Source organism: Filicampus tigris, chromosome 8, assembly GCF_054856515.1.
Source record: "Filicampus tigris isolate MCC_2025a chromosome 8, RoL_Ftig_1.0, whole genome shotgun sequence".
NCBI classification, from domain to species: domain Eukaryota; kingdom Metazoa; phylum Chordata; class Actinopteri; order Syngnathiformes; family Syngnathidae; genus Filicampus; species Filicampus tigris.
The window spans coordinates 16,632,509-16,660,379 of NC_141224.1; the positions used below are offsets into that span (position 1 = coordinate 16,632,509).

Below are 27,871 nucleotides of genomic sequence, written 5' to 3' on the forward strand. Positions count from 1 at the left end.
TTTGTTTGAATTGTTTAGTTTTGGAATGGTCCATGATGGTGAAGGAAACATTTGTAAGAAGTCAGAAGGCAACATCATGTCTCCCACATTAGCGGGTCACAATGGTATCTTCTCATGGTCTGCATGCAGCCGCCAGTACCTCAGCCGCTTTCTCAAGTAAGAAAATACATTTATTACAATTACTGCTATATATTATTAGTGTGCTAAATGACACTAGCAGAATCAATAGACATAACCTTCATTATTGTTGGCATTTATGTAAAACATCCAAACAAAGTCCATACCATTTGAGCATATGAGCAAAGATTAGTGGAAACCCCTCTTTGATTTGCTAAATTAATAATAAAAATACATTCCGGATTATGCGTGTGAGGCTTAATAATATAGTTGATATTGCAACAAAAGACATTCTTAGCATGAGATCGAATGTCCACAAAGGCTGTAGTTGTGTGTGTGCTGTATGTTTGTGCAGTAACTTTTTCACGCATGCAGCCTGCTCAGCCAAGCAAGCAAGTATGCATCATGTGTGTGTGCGTCTGCGTGCGTGTGTATGTGTCTGACTATCTGTGTGAGTTTGAGAGAGGGAGAGAGAGAGAGAGAGAGAGAGAGAGAGAGAGAGAAAGAAAATGTGCTTGAAACCAGATAGCTGCGGAGCCAATGTTCCTACTAAATTTACCAATGTGGTAACTGAACTGCATGGCAGAGGACACAGCAGAAAGTCATTGAGACACAGGGCTCTAATTTTCCAGACAGCGCAATTGCGATCGGGCGTAAAAATTGGCGCATCCAGATTTTCATGCCAGTGCAAGCTATTTGGCAGACAGTGCTGTGCCATGCTGGCCGCTGTTTTCTTTTACACGCCCCCTGTGCACCTGACCACTTGGTGGCTGAAAGTAGACAAAACGTTAGTCCAGCTGAAAGCGAGTTTAAGTTGTGGCGCAGGTGTTGTAATGGGATTTTGGTTGATTGTCAATGACGTTATTGATTTGATTACAGCAGACATTACAGCAAACACAACTATGTTCACTCCAGGGTCGTTCTGTGCATTCATGCGTCGACTGTTGAGCAAATACACAAATTGTTTAAATCAATATATTGCTCCATTTTCTGATTGAATCGGTGAAAAAGGATAGTTTTTTTTAAACCTTGTGATCTCTGAGTGACCCCCAAAACCCTGATCGCATTAAGTCAGCGCAAGCAGCCGTTTCTAACGGCCTACATCTGCGAAAATACCAAAAGAAAGAAAACTGCACAGTTAAACTGCACTTTGTGCTTAACTTGCTCTAGGCACAAAAATAGGTCCTGCAGTGTATTTTCTCACTTGGTTATTCAAGCAAACTTGATCTCACCCTCATTAGGTCTGTCAGCCTTATATTAAGTACACAGCTATCACTACCTGAGGTGGTTCTGCCAACTGCTGATCCAGCCTGAGGTCATCCACCTGTATAAAATAGCAACATTTCTGTGTTGTTTTATTCCGCAATTGTTCCACAAATTTTGTTTCTAGAAGAAGAATTTGAAACTTTTGGAATCATCTGGATTTCTATGACAGTTCTTCATAAAATGTTATCTGACCTCCATTTAAGTAACAATAGCCAAAAACAATCTCTTTATACTGATACCACACAAGCAATTATGTTTACATGTTGTTCTTGGGCACACCATGTAAACATTCATAGTGCATGGTGGAAAAAGTATGTGAACCACTAGAGGCCTAGATTAATGACTTCTCCAAGACTTGATCGGAGTCAGGAGTTAGTCAACTTAGAATCCAATTGATGTGACAAGATTTGAGATGTTGGTTAGAGCTGCCCTAACAAAAAAACAAACACTAGTTTTGAGTTTTCTATTCTCATTACATTCTCATTACCAATTGAGAACCATGCCCCGCGCAAAAAAAAAAAGCTCCCTGAATACCTGAGAATGGTTACCTTCCATGAAGCTGGAAGGAGTTATAAAATATTCTCAAAAAGTTTTGCGAATAATCAGTCCATGGTAAGACATACTATCTATAAATTAACAACATTTAGCACTGTAGCCAGTCTCAGTAGGAGCATCCATTCTGTAAAGATGACTACAAGAGCACAGCTGATTGATGCTTAATGAGATTAAGAAAAATGTTTAGTGTCGGCTAGAAATTTTCTGAAATCTCTGGCACATGCTAACGTCCTTGGACGAATTCACACTAAGTAAAACATCAAACAAGAATGGTTGTCAGTGGAGGACACACTGGAGAAAGTCACTGATTTCTAAAAACCAACATCAAGTTGTTTGGAAAGACCACACAATTGTATATGTGGAGAGAAGAAGGCACAGCAAATTACTATCAATCCTTCATTTTAAACGTGAAATATCATCATGGTTTAGGACCGCTATGCTAACTGAAGGCCTGGACAGATTGCTATCATTGACTAAAGTTTTGCAGAGGAACTTAGGACCGTTTGTCTGCCAACTGAAGTTTCCAAAAGATAAATGATGCAACAGCACAGCAACCCAAAGGACAGAAGTAAATTAACAACAGAGTAGCTTCATCAGGAAAAAAATTCCTTCCCAAAGTGGCCAAGTCAACCAATCCTGACCTCAATTTGATTGAGATTGCCCTCTTGGGGCATGACCTCAAGAGAGCAATTCACATCAGACATCTCAAGAATATTGCTGACTGAAACGGTTTTGTAAAGAGGAATGGTCCAAAATTCCTCCCAACTGTTGTGTAGATCTCATCTGCAATTTAGAGGAACCGCTTGGTTGAGATTATTGCCACCAAACAAGGCTCAACTAGTTATTAAATCCAAAGGTTCACATTTTTTTTTTACACATATTGGAAATATATTCATACACAACAACCTAATTTGAGGAGCAAGTTTCTAATTTTGTGGATCTTTTTTTTTTCCCTTTTTTTCCCCCCACATTAACCTCAGTGATCTTAAGCAAGGGTTTTGAATAAGAATATGACAATTTAACGAATGAACAACTGGTTTCCTTTTTTCTATAATCAACAGTTTTTATTTCTTAAATTCACATTGTGTATAACAGCAAACAATATTTTCTATCCAGACGCACAGCTAAATTGATTTGATTTTTTTTTTTAAAAGGTCTGAAGTACTGAATGTACTTTGAGAACATTAATCAAGCAGACATCAAAGGTCAAAATCAAAATTCAGGACTTTATGGTGAAAACAAAAAATAATATTACTGATGTTCTAAATATGTTATATTACATTCATATAGTACGGTGGTCGACTGGTTAGCACGTCTGCCTCACAGTTCAGAGGTCGTGGGTTTGATCCCGGCTCCGGCCTCCCTGTGTGGAGTTTGCATGTTCTCCCCGTGCCTGCGTGCGTTTTCTCAGAGTACTGCGGTTTCCTCCCACATTCCAAAAACATGCATGGTAAGTTGATTGGACTCTCTAAATTGCCCCTAGGTGTGATTGTGAGTGCGGATGTTTGTCTCTGTGTGCCCTGCAATTGGCTGCCAACCAATTCGGGATGTCCCCCGCCTACTGCCCGAAGACAGCTGAGATAGGCTCCAGCACGCCCACGATCCTTGTGAGGATAAGCGGTATCGATAATGATAATGCATGTTTGCATTGACACTGCCAGAGAGGTAATCATGTAACATGTTTATTAATGCCCTTGTTATGATTTAGAACAGGGGTCTTCAATTCTGTTCCCCGAGAGTTGCTGTCCTGCCTGTTTTCCATATCGCCCTGTTGGAACACACCAGATTCAAATGATCAGATAATCAGCAAGATCTGCAGAAGCTGGATAGCAACCCTGATCGTTTGAATCAGGTGTGTTGCAGCGGTGAGGGATGGAAAACAGGCAGGACAGCGGCCCTCGACAGGATTGAAGATCCCTAATGTAGAACTTCACTCCATTCCACAGAGAAATGTTTCTAACACTAGATCCTCTCATGTACAAGTAGTTTGCATTGTAGTACTTTACAGACTTAGAAAATAAAGTATATGCTTGGATCAAGTGTCATGTAAATATGCAGTAAATGCCTGCCTTCAAATACAGAAAAGGGATGAATGTCTGTGCTCATCTGACCTGCTTCCCAGCAGGCCTTGCTAACTCGTGTCTATATATGCTGTGGTGTCTTTCTCAGAAACTTTATTATGTGACCAATGAAGGATAGCAAGACACACTGTAAAAGTGCACACACAAACACACACACAAACTCATTTTCCATGCTAAAGCAATCTGGTCACTGCAATAATCCTTTCTAAAATATTTTGTCTTTGCATGCTCTTTGAACACTACTTTTGAACTGAATTCCCCTGAATGCTGCTGTGTTTAAATGTTCCATATGAGAATCAGTAATATCACTTAATACTGGAAATCCCCCACTTGTCTGACTACAGGTGACATAGCTTTTTCCCTCAACATTGAGTGCTAGCACATTTAAAAAGAGGTTCTGTTTGGCAGAATGTCGTGTTTCCATGGGAACACATAGTCCACCAGCCATGAAGCATAATGTGGCTAGAAAGATTGGGATTTCATTCCAGTCTTTAGGGGACTACCTAGTTTATGTATTTTCTCACTGGTAATAACCACTGGACCATTCTCCACTGGAATACCAGCCATCCTAACATACTATGAAAGTGTACAAATCTGTGTTTTCGGGGCTTGGAAGCAAGTTTAGACCCCCATATCTGCTGATGCGGTGAATGCTCATCCTTGAAAATTGGTGGAGTGATAAACAGTCATACTGTGCACCAAATGCTGTAATGTGGGCTCTATCCAGTATCCGGTCTCATGGCAGCTAAAAATTAAAAACCTTAAGAATGAAATTTTAGGATAGAGGCAAAATATCAGATTTAGATTATATTACTATTATATATAATATATATATATATATATATATATATATATATATATATATACTAGAAAGAACATGAACAGACACTGATCTATTCCGCCCTCCTCTACTTTTTGTCAGCTCGGCCCAGGCTTTGTGCCTATCTGATGAACCCAGCGGAATCAAGGAGTATCGTTATCCTGAGAAGCTGCCAGGCGAGCTGTATGATGCAGACACACAGTGCAAATGGCAGTTTGGTGAGAAGGCCAAGCTCTGCACCCTTGATTTTAAAAAGGTACATTTGTTGTTTTATACAGTTTGGGCATTAGCTTGATGGAGTGGTTAGCACATTATTCTTACCGTCGAGATGTTCTGGTCCAACATCAGACTTTCCTATGTGGAATTTGTATGTCCTCTCTGTGTTAAGGGTTTCTCCTTAAACTCTGACTTCCTCACAAGTTACAAAAACATGCATTCTAGTTTATATAAAGACTCTAATTGTCCATTGGCGTGAATGTGAATGAATCTTTGTCTGTCTATGTGTGATTGGTAACCAGTCCAGGATGTAACATCTTGCTCAGTGTCAGCTGGAATAGGCTTCAAATCTTCTATGACCCTAAAGTGGAAAAGTAGTATATAGAAAGTGGATGGATGGAAGTTTAAGAAGCCTGTAATATTCTCATTCATCCAGGTCATTTCGTTCTCAGGGCATTGACACTTTCACAACTGGACTGTTCTGTTTGTCTACGTTATCCGAGCAGTGCTCATCAGTTCATCCAAAAAGGCTTAGATAGGTCTGCACCAGCCTGAAGTTTAAGATCTGCTTTTGAATCCCATTTGATTACTAAACTGTCCATATGTGTGAATTTCACTGTAAATATTTGTTTGTCTACTGTATATCTACCCTAAGTTTGACTAGAGACCAACCAGTCCATGGTGTCAGCTGCAATAGGCTCCCGCTCACCCATCACCTTAATGTACCTCACAGTATATAAAATGGATGGATGGTGTATGGAACTATGATGTAGGGAATGAGGTCAAAATTAAAAAAAAAAAAAAAGGGTGGAGAAAAAGACGAGTGAAACTGAGTGGGAATCTCAGGCTTGCTTGCTCTTGCAATGCACATGCATGGTCTCTCTTTTGCACACACACATACGCACGCCCATACGCATGTACACACACTCACACAAAGACAAATACACATTCAAAACAAAACAAAGAGTTCTTCAACGCTTCCCATAAAATACTTGGTTCTGTGTCTAAATATACACTGGCGCATTGCCAGTGGGAATTTTTCCTTGTTACTCTTCCATTGTCAAATTAATACTGAGGTCTCTGTTTGACAGTCTGTCGGGGAGTCTATTAATTTATTTCTAAGTTGACTACCTTGACTTTTTGATTTTGCAGGTGTGGCAAATGAAGTGGCCAGTGTGTGAGTGGGCTGATTGAGTGTCAATGTAAATAACGTAAATAAAATGAACAGCCTGGATGAAAAGCTAGCTACACCAATACTGAGGGCACACTTTTTGCCAGTGTATACAATAAACTCTGCAAGAATTTGTTTTTTTATTAATAACTGTGTTTTGTAATTGTTTGTTGTTATTAATGAAACAGAAATAAACAGGAAACGAGAGAGAAAGGTTAGACTAGGCTGTGTTGTGCTATTTTTCCACTAAAATAAATGGAATAATAATTCTTCTGTGGTTATTATTTCCAACCGTTTCCCCACAAAGGGTTAAATCTCACTGTAACCTACTTAAGTGAGGTTTAGCATACAGAATTTGTGCAGCATGTTCAAAAAGTCTGGAACAAGGTTCCTGACTTCCTCATTACATAAACACATGTCATCCTCCTGAACATGCTTGTCTAAACACCTAAACATTGCAACGCCTAAGCTTTATTTCAGCAATGAACTATTTGTGCTCTCTCATGGTTTTGTTATTGTATCTTCAGTTGTGCCTGAATGCACTTTCTCTGCTCATGCACCTGGTAGCACCGAGGTGCTTGAGCCCCGAGCCTCGAAGCAACAGAGCAGTCTTGGACTTTCTCGATATGTGTCACTCATTAAACAAAACACGACAAGAATCAGCCTCTCAGCTGCAGTTTATTGCCATGTGAGATCATGTATTACCATTTATGGAAGGCAATTAAAAAAATTCTCTATGCTAAGAGAGTGTGTAGCTAAAAAATGGTGGACTTTGGAAAACACCATAGATCAGATACTGCAGCATGTTGTCAGGGTGTGCTTTTGCTATATTTTAATCTAATGTTTTACTCAGTGATCCGATGAATTTTATTCTCATACCAACTCACATTCAAACATGATACATGATGGAAATACAATACCCGATATCCAAAAGGGATATATCACATAATAACTGGGAAAGGCATACTCACATGTGCTGGTAAGATGCCAGGGAGTGAATATTAGTTTATTAACTGCCATTCAGTATTTGTTCACTCCCACTATGTTTCACTTCATCTCTTTGACATTTTTACATTTTTTAGTCTTAAACAAGCTAAACAGCTGGACAAATAGACCTTATGATGGACTCCAGGGTGACTCTTTTGGGGCAGGACGCTGACTCCAAGGTGCCTGTCAGCATCTGTGCTGCCTTGTCAAACTCTGAGACAATCATTCAGATAGTAAGAGAATGGAATTGCTGAAAAGTAGCAGGCTATGTTTTTCTGGCAACATGATCTGGGAAACCATACAGTGCTCCCATATGACTCTTTCAGACCACTGCTGCGAAACACAACTACTAGATCATGTGAATTGAGTTTGGCAGTTGTGCCCTATTGTTCTTGTTATTCCAGATTATTATTTCTTTTTTTCTCTCCGTATCTGTACCCATAATTTCAAATGAATAAATATTGAAAGCGACCCTCTTCATTCAGTGCTGTTCTATTCTTGCCAAACCATATACAGTACTGCGCGAAGGAATTATGCCCTGATGCTATGACTCAAATGTCACTCCTCAGTTGATTGCACACTTCCGCCAAACCAAGACCAGTGTCATATCATATTTGGATTTGTGCATCTATTTGCTAGTTAGCAGTCTACTTCCTGGTTAGTGGAGGATGATAGGTGGACGGGCCCTGCGATTGGCTGGCAACCAGTTCAGGGTGTCCCCCGCCTACTGCCCAAAGACAGCTGGGATAGGCTCCAGCACGCCCCGCGACCCTTGTGAGGAGAAGCGTTACAGATAATGGATGGATGGATGGATAGGTGGACGGTCGGTGCTAGGTGAGGGGTGTTTTGAGGGGTCCATGGACAAACGCTACATTTCCACAAAGCGGTATGGGCCAGTTTAGTTTTCCATAATACAGTTCAAATTATTAAAAGCTGATCAGGTTTGACAGGTTTGTCAACTACCTCGCACATAATAGCTAACTTCATAGTATGTACCTTGCAGCTTGATGGACACAAGCCTAAAGTACTCATACACGTTTTGTAATATTTGTTTTAAACCTCTAAAAATATGGATCCAACTAGATACTGTTTGACTAAGTCCGAATGGCTGGTCCGATAAATGTCATGATATTAAGACTTGGAGTACCAGGATTTTGACACTACAAGAAGTACGAAACCCGTCAATTTGACATAATGTGCTCTGGTGCGATGCGCTCTAGCAATGACGTCATTAAAGGTATTTTGTTTATTATAATTATGTTGTGCGTATAATGTAAATGATGTCATATAAATGAACGAGAAACAATTGGTGGAGCTCCTATTGTTCCGTGCGGCTCTCACACTGCGTACGTGTCAGCTGTTATAAAATACAGCTGGTTTGGAGCCAAAGGAAAGGAGAAGCGTGTTACAAACGGCTTTACTATACCTCACCTTAAAGTAGAGGGCGTAAATCCGAAGTATGTCACACAAAAAAAAATCCGACCCGATAGCGCCCCAGAACTCTTTTTTTCTATGGGGGAATAATGTCAGCAAGCACCACATAAGATCATTATTTTATTTATTTCGATAGTCTGGCATGCACTACCAACAACGTCATGACACGGCTCGTTGGCCAATGCAGGGGGATTTTTTTCTACTCTGACTGTGCATCAGCAGAGCAATTCATGCTCAGACCCGTCAATATTTTGAAGCAGATGTAACGCCTGCTCTACTCTATAAGATTTTTTTTTTTATTCTATCATGATGTACAGCAGCTTTTTCCCAATGCAACCGCTGGTTGCTATAGAAACCCGGCGTCGCCATCCCTGTGCAATGTGTAAGTAGAACCGTCAAATTGACTGGCATGCCAATAGGGGGGAAGAAGGTCTTGATCTTGACATTCTGCGGTATGTTGGTCAGGAACTACAGGACTCAGTTATCCAGTGATGGACTCATCTCAACAATGTTCAGCTTTTGCACTAGGTTCTGTGGGATGATGGTGTTGAAGGCGGAGGAGAAATCCAAGAATAGCAGGAGGAAGTAGGAGTTCCTGCTTTCCAGATGGGTGAGAGGTCTGTGGACCACTCATGAGATGGCATCATTAGTGGAACTTTTCTTCCTGTAGTCATACTGGTTAGGGTCCACATGAAGTCGATGCAGTTTTTTTTTATTTGTGCAATGATCAGCTTCTCAAAGCACTTCATTAATATTGAACTGAGGGTTACTGGCTGATCATTCAGTTCTGTCACTGTCGAGTTCTTGGTGTTGGAGCGAGGTGTTGGAAATGCCTTTTAGCACTTCGGTCAACTGGTGGACACAGTCCCTCAGTACCCACCCTGGGATATTTTCAAGGCCTACAGCTTTGCAGAGTTTAATCATTTGCAGGGTTATTCTCACGTCTGCGGGGGATAAGCTGAGTCTAACCTTGGGCATCCGTTGTTGGAGCCGTCAAAGCGGGCGAAAAACTGGTTGAGGTTGTCTGGCAGGGAGGAGCATTGTGTGTCATTGGTGTCGTACTTTGTGATGCACTAAATACTTTTCCATGTGCTTCAAGGGTCATTGCAGATGAAGCGGACCTTGATTTCCTGAGCATAGGAGTATTAAGCCCACCTGATTTCCGCAGCGACAGCTTTCTTATTGTTGCCCTGAGTGCTGGTGCTGATGATGAATCAAACCCCATTTAATGTTCTTATGAGATGAATCTAAAATAACAGCAATGTATTTCTTTTTTTTATTCCAGGATATCTGCAAGGCTCTTTGGTGCCACCGCATTGGAAGGAAGTGTGAGACTAAATTCATGCCAGCGGCAGAAGGCTCAGCCTGTGGGCCTGATATGGTGACTTAACATTGGATTTAATGTGCTTATTAGAGTTGAAACAGTATGAGTGATGCAAAATTCTTATAATATTATGAGTCAACTAAAGCACACCATCATATGGATAGCAGGCGCTCCCATTTACATCTGTTGTACTTTTTTAACCTGTCAGGGAAGTCCACTTGGAAGACCGAGACAAGCCTAGTAGTAGGACTGTAAAAGCAATTCAGACCAGCCATGATTGACTTTGTTTTACACGCGGGACAGTAGAGGCCACTCGAGGTGGTTGCTCCTCCAGTCTGTCAGGCTCTGTGCCCCCCTCGTTCTCATTTTATTGAGTTCAAGCACCATACATTTCAAGAAACAGACACACGACAATAGAGGTACCTCCTCTTTGTCTGCACTTTGCAACTGTTGGTGGTTTAACCGTCAACTGCTAACATTCTACTCGAATGGAAACTGAGTAGGTGAGTTCAACTAAATGTCACAAGAGGAGTATCAAAGAAATAAACTTTTAACATGGTATCATTGTAACTGTCGATTTCTATCACATTTCCCTCCTGTATATCATTGTAACTGTCGATTTCTCTCACATAACCTTAATCTTTTGAGCTAGCGATTAGCATGACAGTTCTTTTAAGTGAACTGAAACATTAGAATCAGTTCATCAAAAAGAACCGTTCAATAGATTCGTTCACCGAATTGTGCCCCCTCCCCCCTTGAACACGTCACCAAGGGCGGAGTGAGTAAAAAAAAACAAAAGAAAACCTTTTGCGCTCACTCTGATGTTACAGTAATTGTAATTGGTGCATTTTTATTCGTATTGTTATTATTTAGATTAAAAAATGTTGCAGCTGTAATGTATGAACGAGAATGGCAGTACAGTACGTTTACTCACTGAATCGTTGGCCAGTGGAAAATGGCAGCGCGTCCACTCACTGACTCGTTCGTGAATGGGAAATGCAGCATGTTCACTCGCTCAATCGTTGGTGAACGGAAAATGGCAGCACGTTCACTCACTGATTCGTTTGTGAACGGGAAATGAAGCAAGTTCACTCACTGAATCGTTCACAAATGGAAAATAGCAGCACGTTCACTTCCCGACTCGTTCGTGAACGGGAAATAGCAGCACGTTCACGACCTGAATCGTTCGCCACCGTGAAGTTACCTCACTGATTCCTTTATGAACACCAAAAGAGTAGCAGTATATTCAGTAAAATCCCTAATCCATCTGATGCTGGCTGCTGATTGGTTGTTTGCAAAGATTAACGACATCCACGTGGCTGAGGTCAGGTGAACGGATAATAGAACGAATCACTTGAGGATGTGATCCATTCACTCACGGTCACTGAAATGATTTGTTCTTTTTGAACGAGTTGTTTGCGAACGACCCAACACTATTTTGAGCACTCACATGTAGAAATGTTTGGCATGCTTGGCTTCTATAATCATGCTTTGGGGGAAATGTACAAACCCCAATGAAGTTGTGTAAAACATACACAACTTTTCATTGAAGGAAGTAAGGGTGCCAAAGATAGTTCTTCCTCGAAGGGATATTACTGAGGGATAAAATGCCATGTAAGACAAACAGTGAACACTACACACTGACAATTAAATTAAGGTACATTGTATGGTCAAAATTATTATTATTATTATTATTATTATTATTATTATTATTAATATTATTATTATCATTATTTTATTATTATTATTGTTATTATTGTTATTATTATTATATCACAAATTAATTGACACCAGAGTTCTTCCAAGATATAAATTATTTATTCCCACCCCAAAATGGCACAATTTTGTGGGAAGGTTCAGACTCTATAAAAGCATGATTGGATGAGTTTGATGTGAAGGAACTTGACAGCCATGACGCCACTACCACTTATGCAGGATATTCACAAATTCTAAAAATAAATATAATAAATACAATATGTTTTTATGATAATGTTCAGGGAGCAGGTGCAACTGCTTTGTTGCTGATGCTTAAAAAAAAAAAAATATATATATATATATATATATATATATATATATATATATATATATATATATATATATATATATATATATATATATATATATATATATATATATATAAATATGCAAGCGGGATCAATGTGCAGCAATGAAAACCCGGTGAGAAACGGAACAGCTGTACATGTTCCCCATCTATAGCAACCTGGAACATCAAAAAAGGCAGTTTCTCACAACGTCCATTTCATGATAGAAACCGTCTTTGACAGGAGTCTGAATTTCGGAATCTGTTCTAACATTACATTCAGGGATTTGAAGCAAGGTCATGCTCCTTTCAAAATATGTAACCGCTTCATGAGTTGGTTAATTTTTGATTTTTTTTTTTTACATATATAAATTCTACACACATCCAATGGTCAGTGACAAAGTATTCACAAGACATCTAATCTACCATCCGTGCTTGGGCTGACTGAATAGATTGCATGTGGTAATGCAGAGAGTGGTGGTAATTACCTCAGTGAGACCTGACCTCTTGTCTACTTGATCATTTAAAGCACAAGACTAAATGCATTTGTGACAAGTGTTGAAATAAAACAGGGTTCTGTCTTTTCAATTTAGGAGACAAAAGACCCCCAAAGTAGCACTCAATATTGCATGTTTATTCTAAAAGGAAATTATCAAACATGCTTTGATTGATTAATGCATGTTTTCCAGCATAATTTCAAGTCTCGCTGTATCAGTAGTAAGTATCAGTCTCAATTGAAATACATTCTACGTAATATCTTAATCTACGTAATCTTGTCTGGTATTTTCCTGAGTAAACGGTGGAGACAGCGAATAAATAGCACACAATGTTCATTTGTGTAATTAAGACCAGTGCTTTGAATCTTTTCATATAGTTAAACTATGTTTTGACCACCCTTTTCAGCTTTTGTTGACATTTACTTCCAAGATTTTGAGACAAGTATGTGTGTAATAAAGATGCGTTGACAACCTAATGCGTCCTCAAAATGCATTTATCATCTTCCCCAGTGGTGTCGAAGGGGTCAGTGTGTGAAACACGGTGATGAGGGTCCGAGACCCCAGCACGGCCAGTGGTCAGAGTGGTCGGCTTGGTCTGTCTGCTCGCGAACCTGCCAGAGTGGTGTCACCTTTCGGGACAGGCAGTGTAATAAACCCAGGTAAGTGATAGCACAATACACAACACACGCTTGCGCTCATGTATAACAGTGAACACGAGCATCACAAAAACCTAAAACATCTAAAACCTGTGTAAGGTTACACTAAAATGCACATTCTTCTCATTAACAACTGTGGAGACATGCTCCCAAACTTTCGAGATTCACGCTCAGGTAGCCATGATAGGATACTGCCCAATGGCACATTGTTCCTACTGTTCAGCCGCAGGCACTGTAGCTTTTCTGGTGACATCATGGCTGACTTACTGTATATTACCTTTACTGTGCCTGTTGTGTCATCATGGTACACCCGGACTACCGCTGCATTTGTGCATCAAGGACAGAAAATGCAGACAGGGCAACGGGAGCTACAGCGGCAGTTTTGAGAGGAAAACAAAACTGCTAAAATGATTACGATGACATTGAGTATTAAATTAGACGTCGACGATTTGTGATTAGTCGACTACTTCATAATAACTCCCGTCTCCACCTGCAATACTTCAAATCATTGATCCATTGATTGCTTTTGCTGTGGATTTCAAATACTGTATAAAAGAATATGCAACACAGCAAGCAAATTAGGATAGTTTCCAGCTGCCAACTCTCTGGCTTTTTAAGATCAGTTGAAGGTTGCGATTTGTCCGTACTGTATACTATTTGCTACTGTGTGGGTCACATGGCGCCTCCTATGTGCTCTTATCTATTCACTTACTCACTTACTCATAAATCACTTGGGAATATTTGCATAGCTACTCAGCCATGGAGCCTTCTATCAAAAGCTGAGGCCTCCTTTTTATCAGGTCTTGCCAAGATTCTGACAAATTACGGGTTAACGTAGAAAGAGACAGGAGGAGGAGGGGAAGGTAGTGCTGGAGAAAAGACAGGGATAGGCGACGAGAGAGAGGCTTAGTGGGTGAGAAAATGGTGACAGATGAATGTTTTTAGGCAATGAAATGTGGCGATTCAAAGCAGGAAACATAAGAAGGGAGTTTAAGAGTAACGAAAACGGATAAGAGACAGTGGGCTTGTATAGGATGTAACTGAAGGATCATTTGCCTGGGGATACACACCTGTTAGCCAGCGTGCTCAGGGAGGCAAACACTAATTTAGACATTGAAACTGTTCGTCAGATGATTTGAAAGTATTGGAGTACTGTTCACGATCTGAGTTTGGATTCCCTTCTGCAGACCGGCTTATGGAGGAAAGTTCTGCGAAGGCTCCTCTCGGTCCTATAAGCTGTGCAACACCCATGATTGCCCCCCAAATGCCATTGATTACAGAGCACAGCAATGTGCTCAGTTCAACAGCAAACAATTCAGAGGATGGCACTACACCTGGAGACCATACACAAGAGTGGATGGTAAGATAATATTTTTGTTTTACACCAGAGGGGACAAAAGTCTTAGGACACACCTCAAAATCAATTTGGCTTTTGACTAGTTGTGTGTCCCCGTAACTTCACGTAACCAAGAAATTTGGGACAATTTGTGGATGTTTTGGAACAGAAGGCAATGTTCCATTCAAAATATTTTTTCATGGTTGGATGTGTTCAGAGTGGAAGTACTTGAGGCGTGAGCCCATCAAAATACACCACATATTGTATTCATTCCATGTTGATGGATGGATCGGGTAAAAGAATGTTGATGAGTCCCACTCATTTTGACCATATTGTGTATGAAATTCATAAGAAAGAAAGGGAAAAAAATGACCTTGTGATGGATTGCTTGGTCTATGAAGTTGTGGTCAAAAGTGAAATGTTGAATGCATCCTCTCCAACCAGATCAAGATGTATGCAAGCTTTACTGCTTTGCTGAAGGTTATGACTTCTTCTTTGCCCTGGCCAGCAAAGTCAAGGATGGTACACTTTGCTCACAGGACAGCTCTAACGTCTGCATTGATGGCCTGTGTGAGGTAATCCATTTTTTGTTTCAAATATAATCATGATGCGTTGCTGTGTTTTCAATACCACAATGGAAGGGAACTGCATTGAAGACATTGTTCCTTTTTCGCAAATGATTGAAATGCACTGAATGAGTAAATACATAATGAGGGATGAATATGACAAAGAGGGTTTTGCTCAACAGAGAGTGGGCTGTGACCGTGTGTTGGGGTCCTCGGCTGTGCTTGATGTTTGCGGAGTGTGTAAAGGAGACAACTCCACCTGTAAGACCTACAAAGGACAGTACACAAAGCAGCATCACACTAACCGTAGGTCATTTTTGTATTAAGTGTTTTTAGAGATTTTTTAAGACATAAACTTTTCAAAACCCTTCATAATCAAATTTCATGCACCAACATTTTATTATTTGGTGACTAATGCACAAAGCAATTTGTATAATACAATTTTTAACAGTTATGTACATTTTAGCAAAAAATGATTTTAGCCAGTGCATCTTGTGTTTTCCTTTTTTGCTTGTTAGTATAATATCAGGATTTATGTCAGCAGATAACATATTTGCATATTTGGGAAACTATAACAGCATTGTAATAGGACACTAGTTTTATTTAATCTTCAAAAATCAAAACAAACGCTGTACATCAGAGATGGGCACTTTACCCTTTTTTGCCAGTCCGTCCTCCGTCCGCAACCTGGGTACCCTTCCGTCCGCGTCTCTCCATCCTTATTCATGAAAATAATCGTCCTGCGACCCCTTCCATCCTCGTCCTTTAAAAGCGCTTCCGTCCTTACATTCCCTCAGGGCAGGAAACCGGAGCCCGCCAGGGGACATCACTCTTCTTTTTTAATCATGTTTTATTTGATTAGATTTTTATACGCATTCTAACCTCCCTGGTGTGTTTTGTGACTGTTATAAAGATGTATCCTATTTCTTATTTAATGAGCTGCATGTTCTGTATACTTGATTTCTATCAGTAACATTGTCTTTTTGTCTTAAGTTGTTCAATAAAGATTTTTTTAAAAGCCAGGGGAGATCACAAGAATATTTAGCATTGCTTTATAACACAATACTATTGCGTTTTATTGCAAAACATTTGTGTTATAAATAAAATACTTATTGCAAAATAACACAAGGTTATTTATAGAGGAAATGAAAGACTTCTATTTCTGGGACGTTTAAGTGTACGTAGGCGCTGGCAGAGATTTCTACAGTCTGAAAATGTCCCACACAAGGACATACTTTGTACTACTTCATAATGCAAAGGGTTGATTATGTACTAAACTACTTAATGCAGGGAACGTACATGAAAAGTGTTGTGCAGGCAGTTGATCAAGGTAGCTCCATGGTATCGCAGAAGAGAACAGTGATCTTGCTTTTTAAAAGAACTCAACACAACACGTAACTCGGTAATTGACCTAGTTAGGGAAGAATAGAGGGACGGACGAAAACCGACTTCCGTCCTTGCTTAGTCCATCCTTTTTAAAAGACTTCTTATCCCCCCGTCTGTCCACAAACCCCAGACAGATGGACCGTTCCATCCCTGGGACAGAATGCCCATCTCTGCTACTCGTGTTATTCATTTTAGACAATGACATGAGTATTTTCATACAGTTTTTAATTCAATTTAAAAAATGTGAACGAGAAAAAAAAATCTGTTTTCGTTTTTAATAAAACATGTTTTTATTAATTTTCATTTAATAAAAGGCAGAGTATACAATGTGTATACTTTCAAAAGACGCCAGCCACTGTTTGATTTTGGGCATGCAACACCGATGCTTTATAATTGTGCACTGATGGAGTCAATCTTGATTATCGCTCTTTGTCTACAACATCCTGTCTTATATTTTACTGTGCTTTCCCACAGAGTATTATGGTGTGGTCACCATTCCAGCAGGGGCTCGCACTATCCGTGTCGTAGAACTGAATACATCAAGCTCCTACTTGGCGATTAGGGACACCCAGAAGTATTACTACCTGAATGGACATTGGATGGTGGACTGGCCAGGCAGACATCCCATTGCGGGAGCCATTTTTGAATATAAAAGACCTTACAACAGACCAGAGAGCCTCATATCAGTTGGACCTACTAATGAGACGCTGGTTATTGAGGTAATGAATTGGTCTTCTACTGTATGATCTAACCGTGGGTTTTACTTTATATGGGCTTTTTTGTGCAGCAAATTTCAAGTATTGTACGTATTTGTTTCTTTTGTTTTGTGTTTACTTCACTACACAATTACATTACACTTCTCATGTGTTAAATTCTTTCAGATATTGTTACAAGGTTTGAACCCAGGTGTACATTGGGAATACACTCTGACGAAAACTGTTGAAGCAAGGAGTCAAATCAAACACAATTTCACGTGGGCCATCATACGCTCCAAGTGCTCAGCATCATGTGCCGGAGGTACATTGACTCACTTTTTACATTGCAAACATCAAAACTATATTACAGGAATGGCCAACCTAAATGATGGAGGTGGCCATGATTTTTCATCAGGGTTACTGTATGTGCCACATAGGACAATGACATTTTAAATATGGACAAAATATGCATATATGTCGGGGAGGGGGGGGGTTATTGACCCAATGTACAATATAGTTTCTTAATGCATTTCATTTTTCACAATACATTTCTCAATGCATGTATAATAGATCCAACCTGCAACAACAAGGAGTTTGAACTATCAAACCGAATATTATGATTATTTTTTCTCCAGTACAAAGGGCTCTCATGCATTATCAACCATTTTTATTTCTTAAATTCACTTTGTGCATAGCAACAAACTGTATTTTCTTGTCTCGAAACAATTTCGATAGGGCAATTTTAAACACAAATATTCATTTCAGTTTAAACTTAGTATTTCTGAAACTGTTGTTTCATCTTTTAGGATCACAAGCACTTAATAAACAGGTTGTTTGTGGTGCCTGCCTGCTGTGTGTATTATATAGCAATTGTGCGTTCTTGTCTCTTCCTCTCTCTGTATTGTGTGCTCACTTTGCTGTGTGGCTATAATCTCCCCATACTACCTTCTGCTTAATGTGGTCACACAGACTCCGCCACACATCTTGACCAATCACATGTCATTTTAACAGAAAAAGGACCTGAACAAAATAACAAATGCTCTCCCAAACAGAAGCTCGCTTCCAATCAGTCTCTGGCTCCCGTTGTTCACATTAACGATCGATGGCGACCAACACATCACTCGTATTCAGAAAGAAATGTAAACATTCATATCGGTTCGAAAATAAAACAATTAACAATGCAAGAAAATGTGCCAGTTGGATTAAAGGAATATAATGCACCATCTTTAATCTTACATTTGAGCTAAGCAATGTTTGCCAACCCAAAGATGAAAAGGGCAGTTTGGAGTTGAAGAAACAAACTCACAAGGATCACACACTTGTGGCCTCTAATAAGGCCTTGCAGGTTTATTGGAGACATCATGACTTAGGGGACATTAGCTGCTCCTCCATGGGACAATGTGGTTCCCTTTACGCACAATTACTAACAAGCAAGGACACGCATGCAGGGCTCTGCCCAGTGGCTTTTGTCCCACAGTGGCCCACTAATAACATGCCACACCTACACTCATTTCCACACCTGCTCTAATCACTGAGGCAGCCTAATCACTGAGGTCAGTCTGCAAAGTTGCGTGTGTGTGCAGTTCATTGACTGATTCCACACGTCTCTATAAAGCTTGCATTTGTGTATGTGCACGTGCTGGCTTTGAGGAATGTGGACCTAGACCCCGCAATATACAGTTTTTAGTAAGTGATCCTTCCCGGTTAAAGTTCCTCACCCTGGTCTGTTACAGTGCATAATCCAACACCTCTTTGTATGAGGGGCCGTTAGGGACATAATTCAGGAATACCTCTCACACTTACTACTGAAATGCGTTCATACAGACTAGTGAAATTTATGTTACACATAAACACTAGTGAAATGCACTCATACACTATAGTGAAATGCTTTCATACACTCTAGTGAAACACTTTCATACACGCTAGTGAGATGCTTGCATACAACACAAGTGAAACACTGTCATACACGCTAGTGACATGCTTTCATTCACGCTAGTGAAATGCTTGCATTGACACAAGTGAAACGCTTTCATACACACTAGTGAAATGCACTCACACACGCTAGTGAAATGCTTTCATACAACACAAGTGAAATGCTATCATACACGCTACTGAAAATTTTGTTGCTCATAAACACAGGTGAAATGCACTCATACACTCTAGTGAAATGCTTTCATACACTCTAGTGAAACACTTTCATACACGCTAGTGAGATGCTTGCATACACACAAGTGAACCACTTTCATACACACTAATGAAATGCACTCACACGCTAGTGAAATTCTTTCATACACACAAGTGAAATGCTCTCATACACGCTAGTGAAATGCTTTCATACACGCTAGTGAAATGCTTTCATACACACAAGTGGAACGCTCTCATACACACTACTGAAGTTTTTGTTGCTCATAAGCACAGATGAAATGCACTCATACGCTCTAGTAAAATGCTTTCATACACACTTGTGAAATGCTTTCATACACGCTAGTGAAATACTTTCAGACACACAACTGAAATGCTTTCATACACACAAGTGAAACATTCTCATAAACACCACTGGAATTTTTGTTGCTCATAAACACAGGTAAAATGCACTCATACACTCTAGTGAAATGCTTTCATACACTCTAGTGAAATACTTTCATACACGCTAGTGAAATGCTTTCATACACGCTAGTGCAATGCTTGCATACACACAAGTGAAACGCTTTCATACACACTAGTGAAATGCACTCACACACCCTAGTGAAACGCTCTCATACACACTATTGAAATGTTGTTGCTCATAAACACAGGTGAAATGCACTCATACACTCTAGTGAAATGCTTTCATACACGCTTGTGAAATGCTTTCATACAGGCTAATGAAACACTTTCATACATGCTAGTGAAACGCTTTCACATGTGTGTATGCAAGCATTTCACTAGTGTGTTTGAAAGCATTTCACTATAGTGTATGAAAGCATTTCACCTGTGTTTATGAGAAACAACATTTTCAGTAGTGCGTATGAGAGTGTTTCACATGTGTGTTTGAAAGAATTTCACTAGCCTGTATGAAAGCATTTCACCTGTGTTCATGAGCAACAAAAGTTTCAGTAGTGTATATGAAAGCATTTCACGAGCATGTATGAGCACATTTCACAAATGTTTATGAGCAAAATAAATTTCACTAGCGTGTACGAAAGCATTTCATTAGTAAGTGTTAGAGGTATTCCTGAATTATGTCCGTAACGGCCCCTCATATCTTTGTGTCCTGACGGTAGACCACTAGGTAGCGGCCTTTGTCTTATTAAAGTGGAAATCAACCCATCCATCCATCCATTATCTGTACCGCTTCTCCTCACAAGGGTCGCGGGGCGTGCTGGAGCCTATCCCAGCTGTCTTTGGGCAGTAGGCGGGGGACACCCTGAACTGGTTGCCAGCCAATCGCAGGGCACACAGAGACAAACATCCGCACTGAAATCAACCCAAATATGTTTTTTCAAGAATATCTTCACAGCAGGCCCACCAGTTGAAACGCGGCATTCTGATTAATAGTGTGTTTGTGCAATATCAGTTAAGAACCAAAATCCACCTGTTTTTAGCCATATTAGGGGGCAGCCATTTTGTCACTTCTGTCAACCGAAAATGGCATTACAACTACCCAGGGCTCAGGGAACGACCAATCACAGCGTGCCTGTTTTCTAAAGATGAGCTGTGATTGGTCGTTACCTGAGCCCTGGGTAGTTGTGATGTAATTTTCAGTCGACTGAAGTGATACAATGGCCGTCCCCAGAGATGGCTAAAAATGAGTTGATTAACTCTTATAACTCCACAAACGCAATATTTATCAATATGCCTTGTTTCAACTAGTGGGCTTGCATAGAACATATTCTTGAAAAAAAATATGTTTGGGTTGACTTCCACTTTAAAGAGTGTAACAGACATTTATGGATTGACCTTGATTCAGGCCAAAAACAAACAAGGGTAGTTGTGGACAAAATCAAATCAATGAACTCCAATACTGGCAGATCTGTGGTTGGATGAGCAGGCCATGCTTACCAATTTCTCGAATGATTGCCTATTTTTTATGAGTGTTGTTTGCCTACACTATACTATATGCAAAATGGAGCTTTATTGTTATGTTGCATATTTAATGAAATGTAATTCTATTGATAACATCCGAGCAGGTATTTTTGGAGTCAGTGTCTTTTTGTAGAGTATGTTTTGTAGTCATTGATGATACTTTGAATGCTAATTATGGCAAAAAATTGTCCCACACAGGCCAAATGAACACCAAGCCAGCGTGTTACAAAGACATGCGAGTGCAAGTGAATACATCATACTGTAATTCTAGATTAAGGCCAACTACTGGAATGATGTCTTGCAACATCCAGCCATGCCCTGCCAGGTAAGTCCTTAGCAGATAAGAGTGATGGGGCTCTTAAACATTTGAGCCAAACGTTCCAACAACAACTGCTGTATCTTCCGTTTGTCACAAGCTGCATTCACACTGCTACCCCGTTAAATCGGAGCATCAGAATCAGGGAACGCTGGGATTTATTTGCCTGCCCATTTAGACAGAATCAGCAAAATGGGAAGTCAGATAATGACATTATCATCATCAGCGTGACAGCTACAACTGCTTTCAACACAAAGTGTCATGAGTAGTGAGTTATAGGTGGTTAACTTCATATTTGTTCATTTGTTCACTTTGTATTAGTGCAATTACTTTCATGGCTTTGACTGTTTGACGTTACTAAAACCAGTGCATTGCAATGGCACAAATTAATATCAATGCGTCAAAATATAAATCAGTCATCAAATATGCAGTGGTATTACAACAATACATACATACATACATACAATTACACACACATAGACAGACACGCAATTTTTTATTTTTTTAACAAAGGGAGCAGTCCTCAATTATGTGGAGTAAGATGCAAACTCCACACAGAAAGGGCAAAGCCCTTATTCGCACCACAACCTCAGGGCTGTGAGCCAGATCAGCTAACCAGTTGTGCTGTACTGTTCAGTACTCTTCATTCAGTATATATTTCTGATAGGATGCTTGCGGTGGTTGAAATCGTCAACATAGTGCAAGTATTGCACATTTAGATCTTGGATGATGTATTATTTTTTAATCCTTATGAAGATATTCTTAACTACTGATTGATTTCAAAGGATAGTCCATCCATCCATCCATTATCGATACCGCTTATCCTCACAAGGGTCGCGGGCGTGCTGGAGCCAATCCCAGCTGTCTTCGGGCAGTAGGCAGGAGACACCCTGAATTGCTTGCCAGCCAATCGCAGGGCACACAGAGACAAACATCCACACTCACAATCACACCTAGGGGCACTTTAGAGAGTCCAATCAACTTACCATGCATGTTTTTTGGAATGTGGGAGGAAACCGGAATACCCGGAGAAAACCCACGCAGGCACGGAGAGAACATGCAAACTCCACACAGGGAGGCCAGGGCCGGGATCGAACCCACGACCTCCGAACTGTGAGGCGGACGTGCTAACCAGTCGACCAACGTGCCGTGCCGCCCAGTCCTCAACTTTTTCAACTTTTTAGTGCCACTAGCCATTTTCATGTGCGGACACGTTTTTAGAAAAAACAAAATAAAAACGAATGATTACAAATTGCATTCACCATTAGCTACACTTCAATGAGCCATGACCGTTTGGCGTCTTCCAACAAGTATTAGTACTTCCTGCTACATCACATCTTCTCATTGCTTTATGCATTTGGCCTCTACAATTGCCACACATCTGCTCTAATAATAATAAAATATTGTAATAAAGAAACGATGTCAAGCAGTGACTGCTTTCCCCACCCTTTCCCAATCCATTAGAATACCTGTTGTATAATGACGCCTTCTTTCCTTTCACATACAGTACATGTAATGTAAAAATGATTTGTATTTTGGCTAAAACATGTGAGGCACGAGAGAAGGGAAGTTCCACTTGGATGTTATGTTTATTTTATCCAATTATCCAATTTTCTATGAAACCTCACAGACTGTCAGTACTGGTTAGCTTCTGTGTTTGTTTGGAACAGGAGGGGAGGACCATTTCACATGTGGACCCAAGCTGATAACAAAACATTAACTGGATCAAGATCCCAAGAGACATTCCTTTTGAATGTTGCGTGTGATATTTGATTGACAATGCACTGCTGGCTTTTGTAGTTAACTTAAAAACATAATTCAAAGGTTGAATACTATCTATTGCGGTATACTGATTGAGCTTTGATGTTTTTGCATTTATAAATTACGTTTCCCATTAGTCGTGATCCAATTCCATTACAGGGTCAAACTGTTGCTTCATAAAATCTTAACTGTACATGCAGATATTACATTTACTTTAAGTTTAGGTATAAGTAACAGCATAATTCTTAATAGTCACACAAGTGTAAAAGTAAGTTAGCCTCTGTTAATAATCATGCATAAAAACAGTAAAACAATTAGCCTTAACCTTAAAGTCGAATCACTTACATTTCTTCTCGATGAAAGTTAATGATCTCTATACAACAATAATATACGTATGATCGTTTTTTCCAATATTTTGTCTACTGTATTATTTCATATGAAAAGAAATCCACTGTAATTAGTAGGAAAGTCAAGTGGGTTTTTTTTTTACTTGTTTTGATTTTTACACGGTGTTAGACATGTGATCCAGATTTGAATGTGCTTATTGTTTTGTATAATACCAAATTTTGCTATCATACTTTCTTTTTATTTATGAAACCAGAAAGAAATACAAAAACAGTGCGTTTCTGTCAAATCTGCCGGTACAATTGCATTTATTCAAGGGAGTTGAGATGACTTATGTACAACACACATGCACATAAAAACACACCATCACTGGAAAACTTTCCTCTGTCAGCTGTGGTCTGCACAGTGTCACAAAAGGTTAGGTGCAGAGCAGAAAGAAAATTGATGGATGACACACTTGGGATGAGACTAGTTCTAATGAGCAAGTAACAAGGGGTTTGTTGATGATAATGTAAGAGGAAAATATTTTTAAATCTAGATGAACAGGACACTGAAATAGGTTAATGTGGAATTGCAAAATATTTCAATTAAAGTGATGATTCATTTTTAGGTTTGTATTGTAGAGTTATTGTTTCAAAAGTAGTGCATGTGTAACCATGAATTCCTAGTGGTGTGCTCAAGAGCACACTACCCGAGACTTGCCTGAGAACATAACTCAAAACAAAGACGAGACCGACTCAAAATCAAGACCTGGCAAGACCAAGATCATAAAAATAAAATTTAAAAACCATGACTTAGAGGGGAGTCAACGCAAACATGTTTTTGTCAAGAATATGTTCTATGCAAGCCCACTAGTTGAAACACAGCATTCTGATAAATATTGCATTTGTGGAATAAGTGTTAATCCACTTGTTTTTAGCCATCTCAGGGGGTGGCCATTTTGTCTTCTGTCGACTGTCGACCAATCACTTCTGTCTTCTTTCGACTGTCGACCAATCACGGCTCAGATCCAGAAAACAGGTCAGCCGTTATTGGTCGTTGTGAGCAGTTGTGATGTCATTTTCAGTCGACAGAAGACAAAATGGCTGCCCTCAGAGATGGCTAAAATCGAGTGCATTTTGCTGCTTAACTTATATTCCACAAAATTAATCAGAATGCCGTGTTCCAACTAGTGAGCCTGCTGGGAACATATTCTTGAAAAAAATGTGTTTGGGTTGTCTTCCGCTTTAACCATGTAAACCGTTTAAGAGCTTTCTCTCTTTAATTTGTATATTCTTTTAAATATATTTGTCTGTCAAAAACACAGTAGGCCTATGTGAAACTCTTTAAAGGCAGAACATACAAAAATGTTCAAATCGTATTTTTTTTTCAAATAAATTGCTTTTTGTAATTAAAAATGAAATTTTGAAGAATAGTTTGGTTGCATCTAACATGGGAGACTGCAGCATTTTTTTTTTACTAAACATGCATGGTCGGATCTCATAATAATGCGCCCTCTACTAAAACAGACTGTGTGGCTTTTGCGTAGTGCTAACTTGTAAAAATGGACCAAGGCTGAACTGATTTAACACTATAAAAATACGGCTACCTATAGCTGTTCACTCCAATGAGTGAATTCAATGCAGGTATATTAGACGTCCATCTCTAAAGAATAACAACACAATTTACCTATCTTTGACAGCTGCTGTTGAAGCTTCAGTTCCGTTGGGGCTCTTCTCTAAGCACTCCCATGTAGTCTCTTAGCTGTGGTCTGAAATGGTAGCCAAATACTTGCAAATATAGTGGACTCTGCTGAAAAGTGAGAAGATTTAACTGAGGCACTGACCTCATCTTGCCTGTGTATGTCTCAAAAGAATTGAATTGTGTTTTTGGCCATGTTGTGACCAAGATATTGCATAAAAAATTCTTGATCAAGAACACGTCCAAGACTAAACAATGGGCCTCTGATGTGGCGAGTCAGCGTGATATGTATGCACGAACATCTTAACATGAGAATGTAATAAGAAATTTGTATGAAAATTACTTACTAAATATTTAATCAGGAACTGCGCCCAGCAACATATTCTACCACAAAAAAAAAAAAAAAAAAACATATTTATCAAACGTACGGACAACTGTCATGTTGATAAATCCCACCTGTACTAAACTGACACACTCGCGCATGTCTAGGATTGAGAAACCCCTGCTATTGGCCAAATATAGTAGGCTATCAGAAATCCCTTGAAGAAATTCAAAATCATGGCAAAGAGAGCGCAGAGAATCTTTGACACCGACATTTAGGTCTGAGAAGTGGAAACAAATAAATACTCTTTTGAACATTAAAAAGTTTACTATTAAAAGAAAAGAAAGCTGTTTTGACGTAAAGTTAAAAAAAAAACGTTTTTTCATATAACACACACTCACACTGTCTTGTGGAGTTTGGTCACTGCTTCTAGATCTTTGTTCATTTAAGAATTACTTGCCTAATTGTATTTGAACATGCACTATTCTGAGACATTGTTCACAGCTAAAAGCATTAAATAAAACTTTGATTGTAATTACTGCATATGGGTTGAATTCCACTGGGAACAATAAGGGGTGAAATTAGTTTGCTAACTTATCTTAACACACGTGACATGGCAGCAAGTTTCAGTGTTCATATGCTTTACTTGCACACACTTATACAAGCTTCGTACGGGACACATGCTTCTACCGCCATTAGTTGACAACATTTTAATGGCGGCTTTCTGGTTTATCTGGGTAAAATATATACCGGGTACCTTTAAGCGGCAGCTCCTCTCGTCCAGGTAGCTGCTCTGACCGCGACCGTATGTCGTTGTCTCCGTGCGTCGAATTCGAGGGCTGAAAATGATGTCCTGTCAAGGACATTTACATGTTTAAAAACAAAAAGGACTAAACTAACCATAAGGTTATCAAACTGTAGTTTATTAATTTTTCTTACCAATATTGTCAACATCCGTTGTCCTTGGGTCCAAATCAGTAATGGCGTCGGCCAGCTTGCTTTTAATTCGTCTCTGAATACAGATTAAGTAGTCATGCAGTAAAAAGGATGCACATGGGTGTTTCACAATAAGCAAACAATGGTTTTTAAGAGTTGTGAGTCAATGACTGTAAACCTTGCATGCAGCACATTTGTAATTAAGTAGGCTTAACTAAATACGATTAATAAAAAAAACATGTGGTGACGTTTACCTCAAGCAGGGATGAGCGCAAAGATAATAAAAGCAGAGTTTCAAACACATGGCATCAGTTCCAGTCAAAGAGCTTTGAATTTGGACTGTTTTGACTTGCTCTGAAGCTAATCAGCCATGAACCAATGCTTGTGAGTTAATCCTGTGGGCCATATTGCATGCAATGTGTCAGGTGTCAAAGATAGCAAGAAAAATATCATGTCTACAGTAGTGGATTATCTTTCTTGTCAGTGCCCAACCAGTTTTCTTTGAACTTTCACGGGATTATTGTTCATTGTTGTGGTAACAAAGTGCAGGTATAGGAATTTTGGTTTAGGCCTTGCTGTGTTGTGTTAAGCGTAACACAAAATAAATGGATGGATGGATGGATCATCATAGACAAAAAGATGCCCAAGGCTAAAATTCAAATTGTGAAGTGTTCTTTAGTCCTAGTACAAATCACTGATTAATAGTTTTGTGAATTATAATAAAGACTAAAAATGTTTTCAAATACATATTTATTTCAATATAAATTACTTGAAGTAGGAAATTATTTTTTGTAACTTTGCTATGTGACCTTTATTGTGCCATGTATTGCAGGGTACATTTACGCAACTATGTTTTTTTACACAACTTTTTTTTTGCTCTTGGAAAGTTTTGCATGCAGATGCCAACATTGTGAAAGTAATCTCCATTCACACAGAGCTACAGAAACACTTGAAGTGTAATTTGCATCCAATACGAGTACCACGGGCATACTTACCATCTGCTTATATTTGTGGTTGATTTTTCTGTCATTTTGAAATAAGTGTTCCGTTTTAAAAGCGTTGATCGTATAATCGGTCAAAATAACCGTTTTAATTTGGTTGTTGTTGACCACATCACCGAGCTGACAGTAACTTTCTTATCAAACAAATGTCATAAAAGTCAACAATTTCATAAAATATACCTGAATGAAAAATAGTATGTTCTGTTTTTACTCAGTTTTTGACAGTAGTAGCTTCATCATTGAAACAAAACTGTGTAGTTATCATGCTGTCATTTGTGAATTCCAACCATATGAATA

At 39.3% G+C, this 27,871-nt stretch overlaps 1 protein-coding gene across 1 annotated transcript in view; it reads left to right on the forward strand.

Moving 5' to 3' along the window:
• The window catches only part of adamts16 (ADAM metallopeptidase with thrombospondin type 1 motif, 16), a 49,885-nt gene that overhangs the window by 18,340 nt on the left and 3,674 nt on the right, over nt 1–27,871 (forward strand). The window contains exons 9-18 of the mRNA XM_086037971.1: nt 19–156; nt 4,942–5,095; nt 9,933–10,028; nt 13,020–13,168; nt 14,353–14,525; nt 14,946–15,076; nt 15,250–15,373; nt 16,928–17,172; nt 17,335–17,470; nt 21,412–21,538. Coding sequence (XP_085894097.1) covers nt 19–156; nt 4,942–5,095; nt 9,933–10,028; nt 13,020–13,168; nt 14,353–14,525; nt 14,946–15,076; nt 15,250–15,373; nt 16,928–17,172; nt 17,335–17,470; nt 21,412–21,538 — 1,473 coding nt within the window. The remainder of the gene's footprint in view (nt 1–18; nt 157–4,941; nt 5,096–9,932; nt 10,029–13,019; nt 13,169–14,352; nt 14,526–14,945; nt 15,077–15,249; nt 15,374–16,927; nt 17,173–17,334; nt 17,471–21,411; nt 21,539–27,871) is intronic.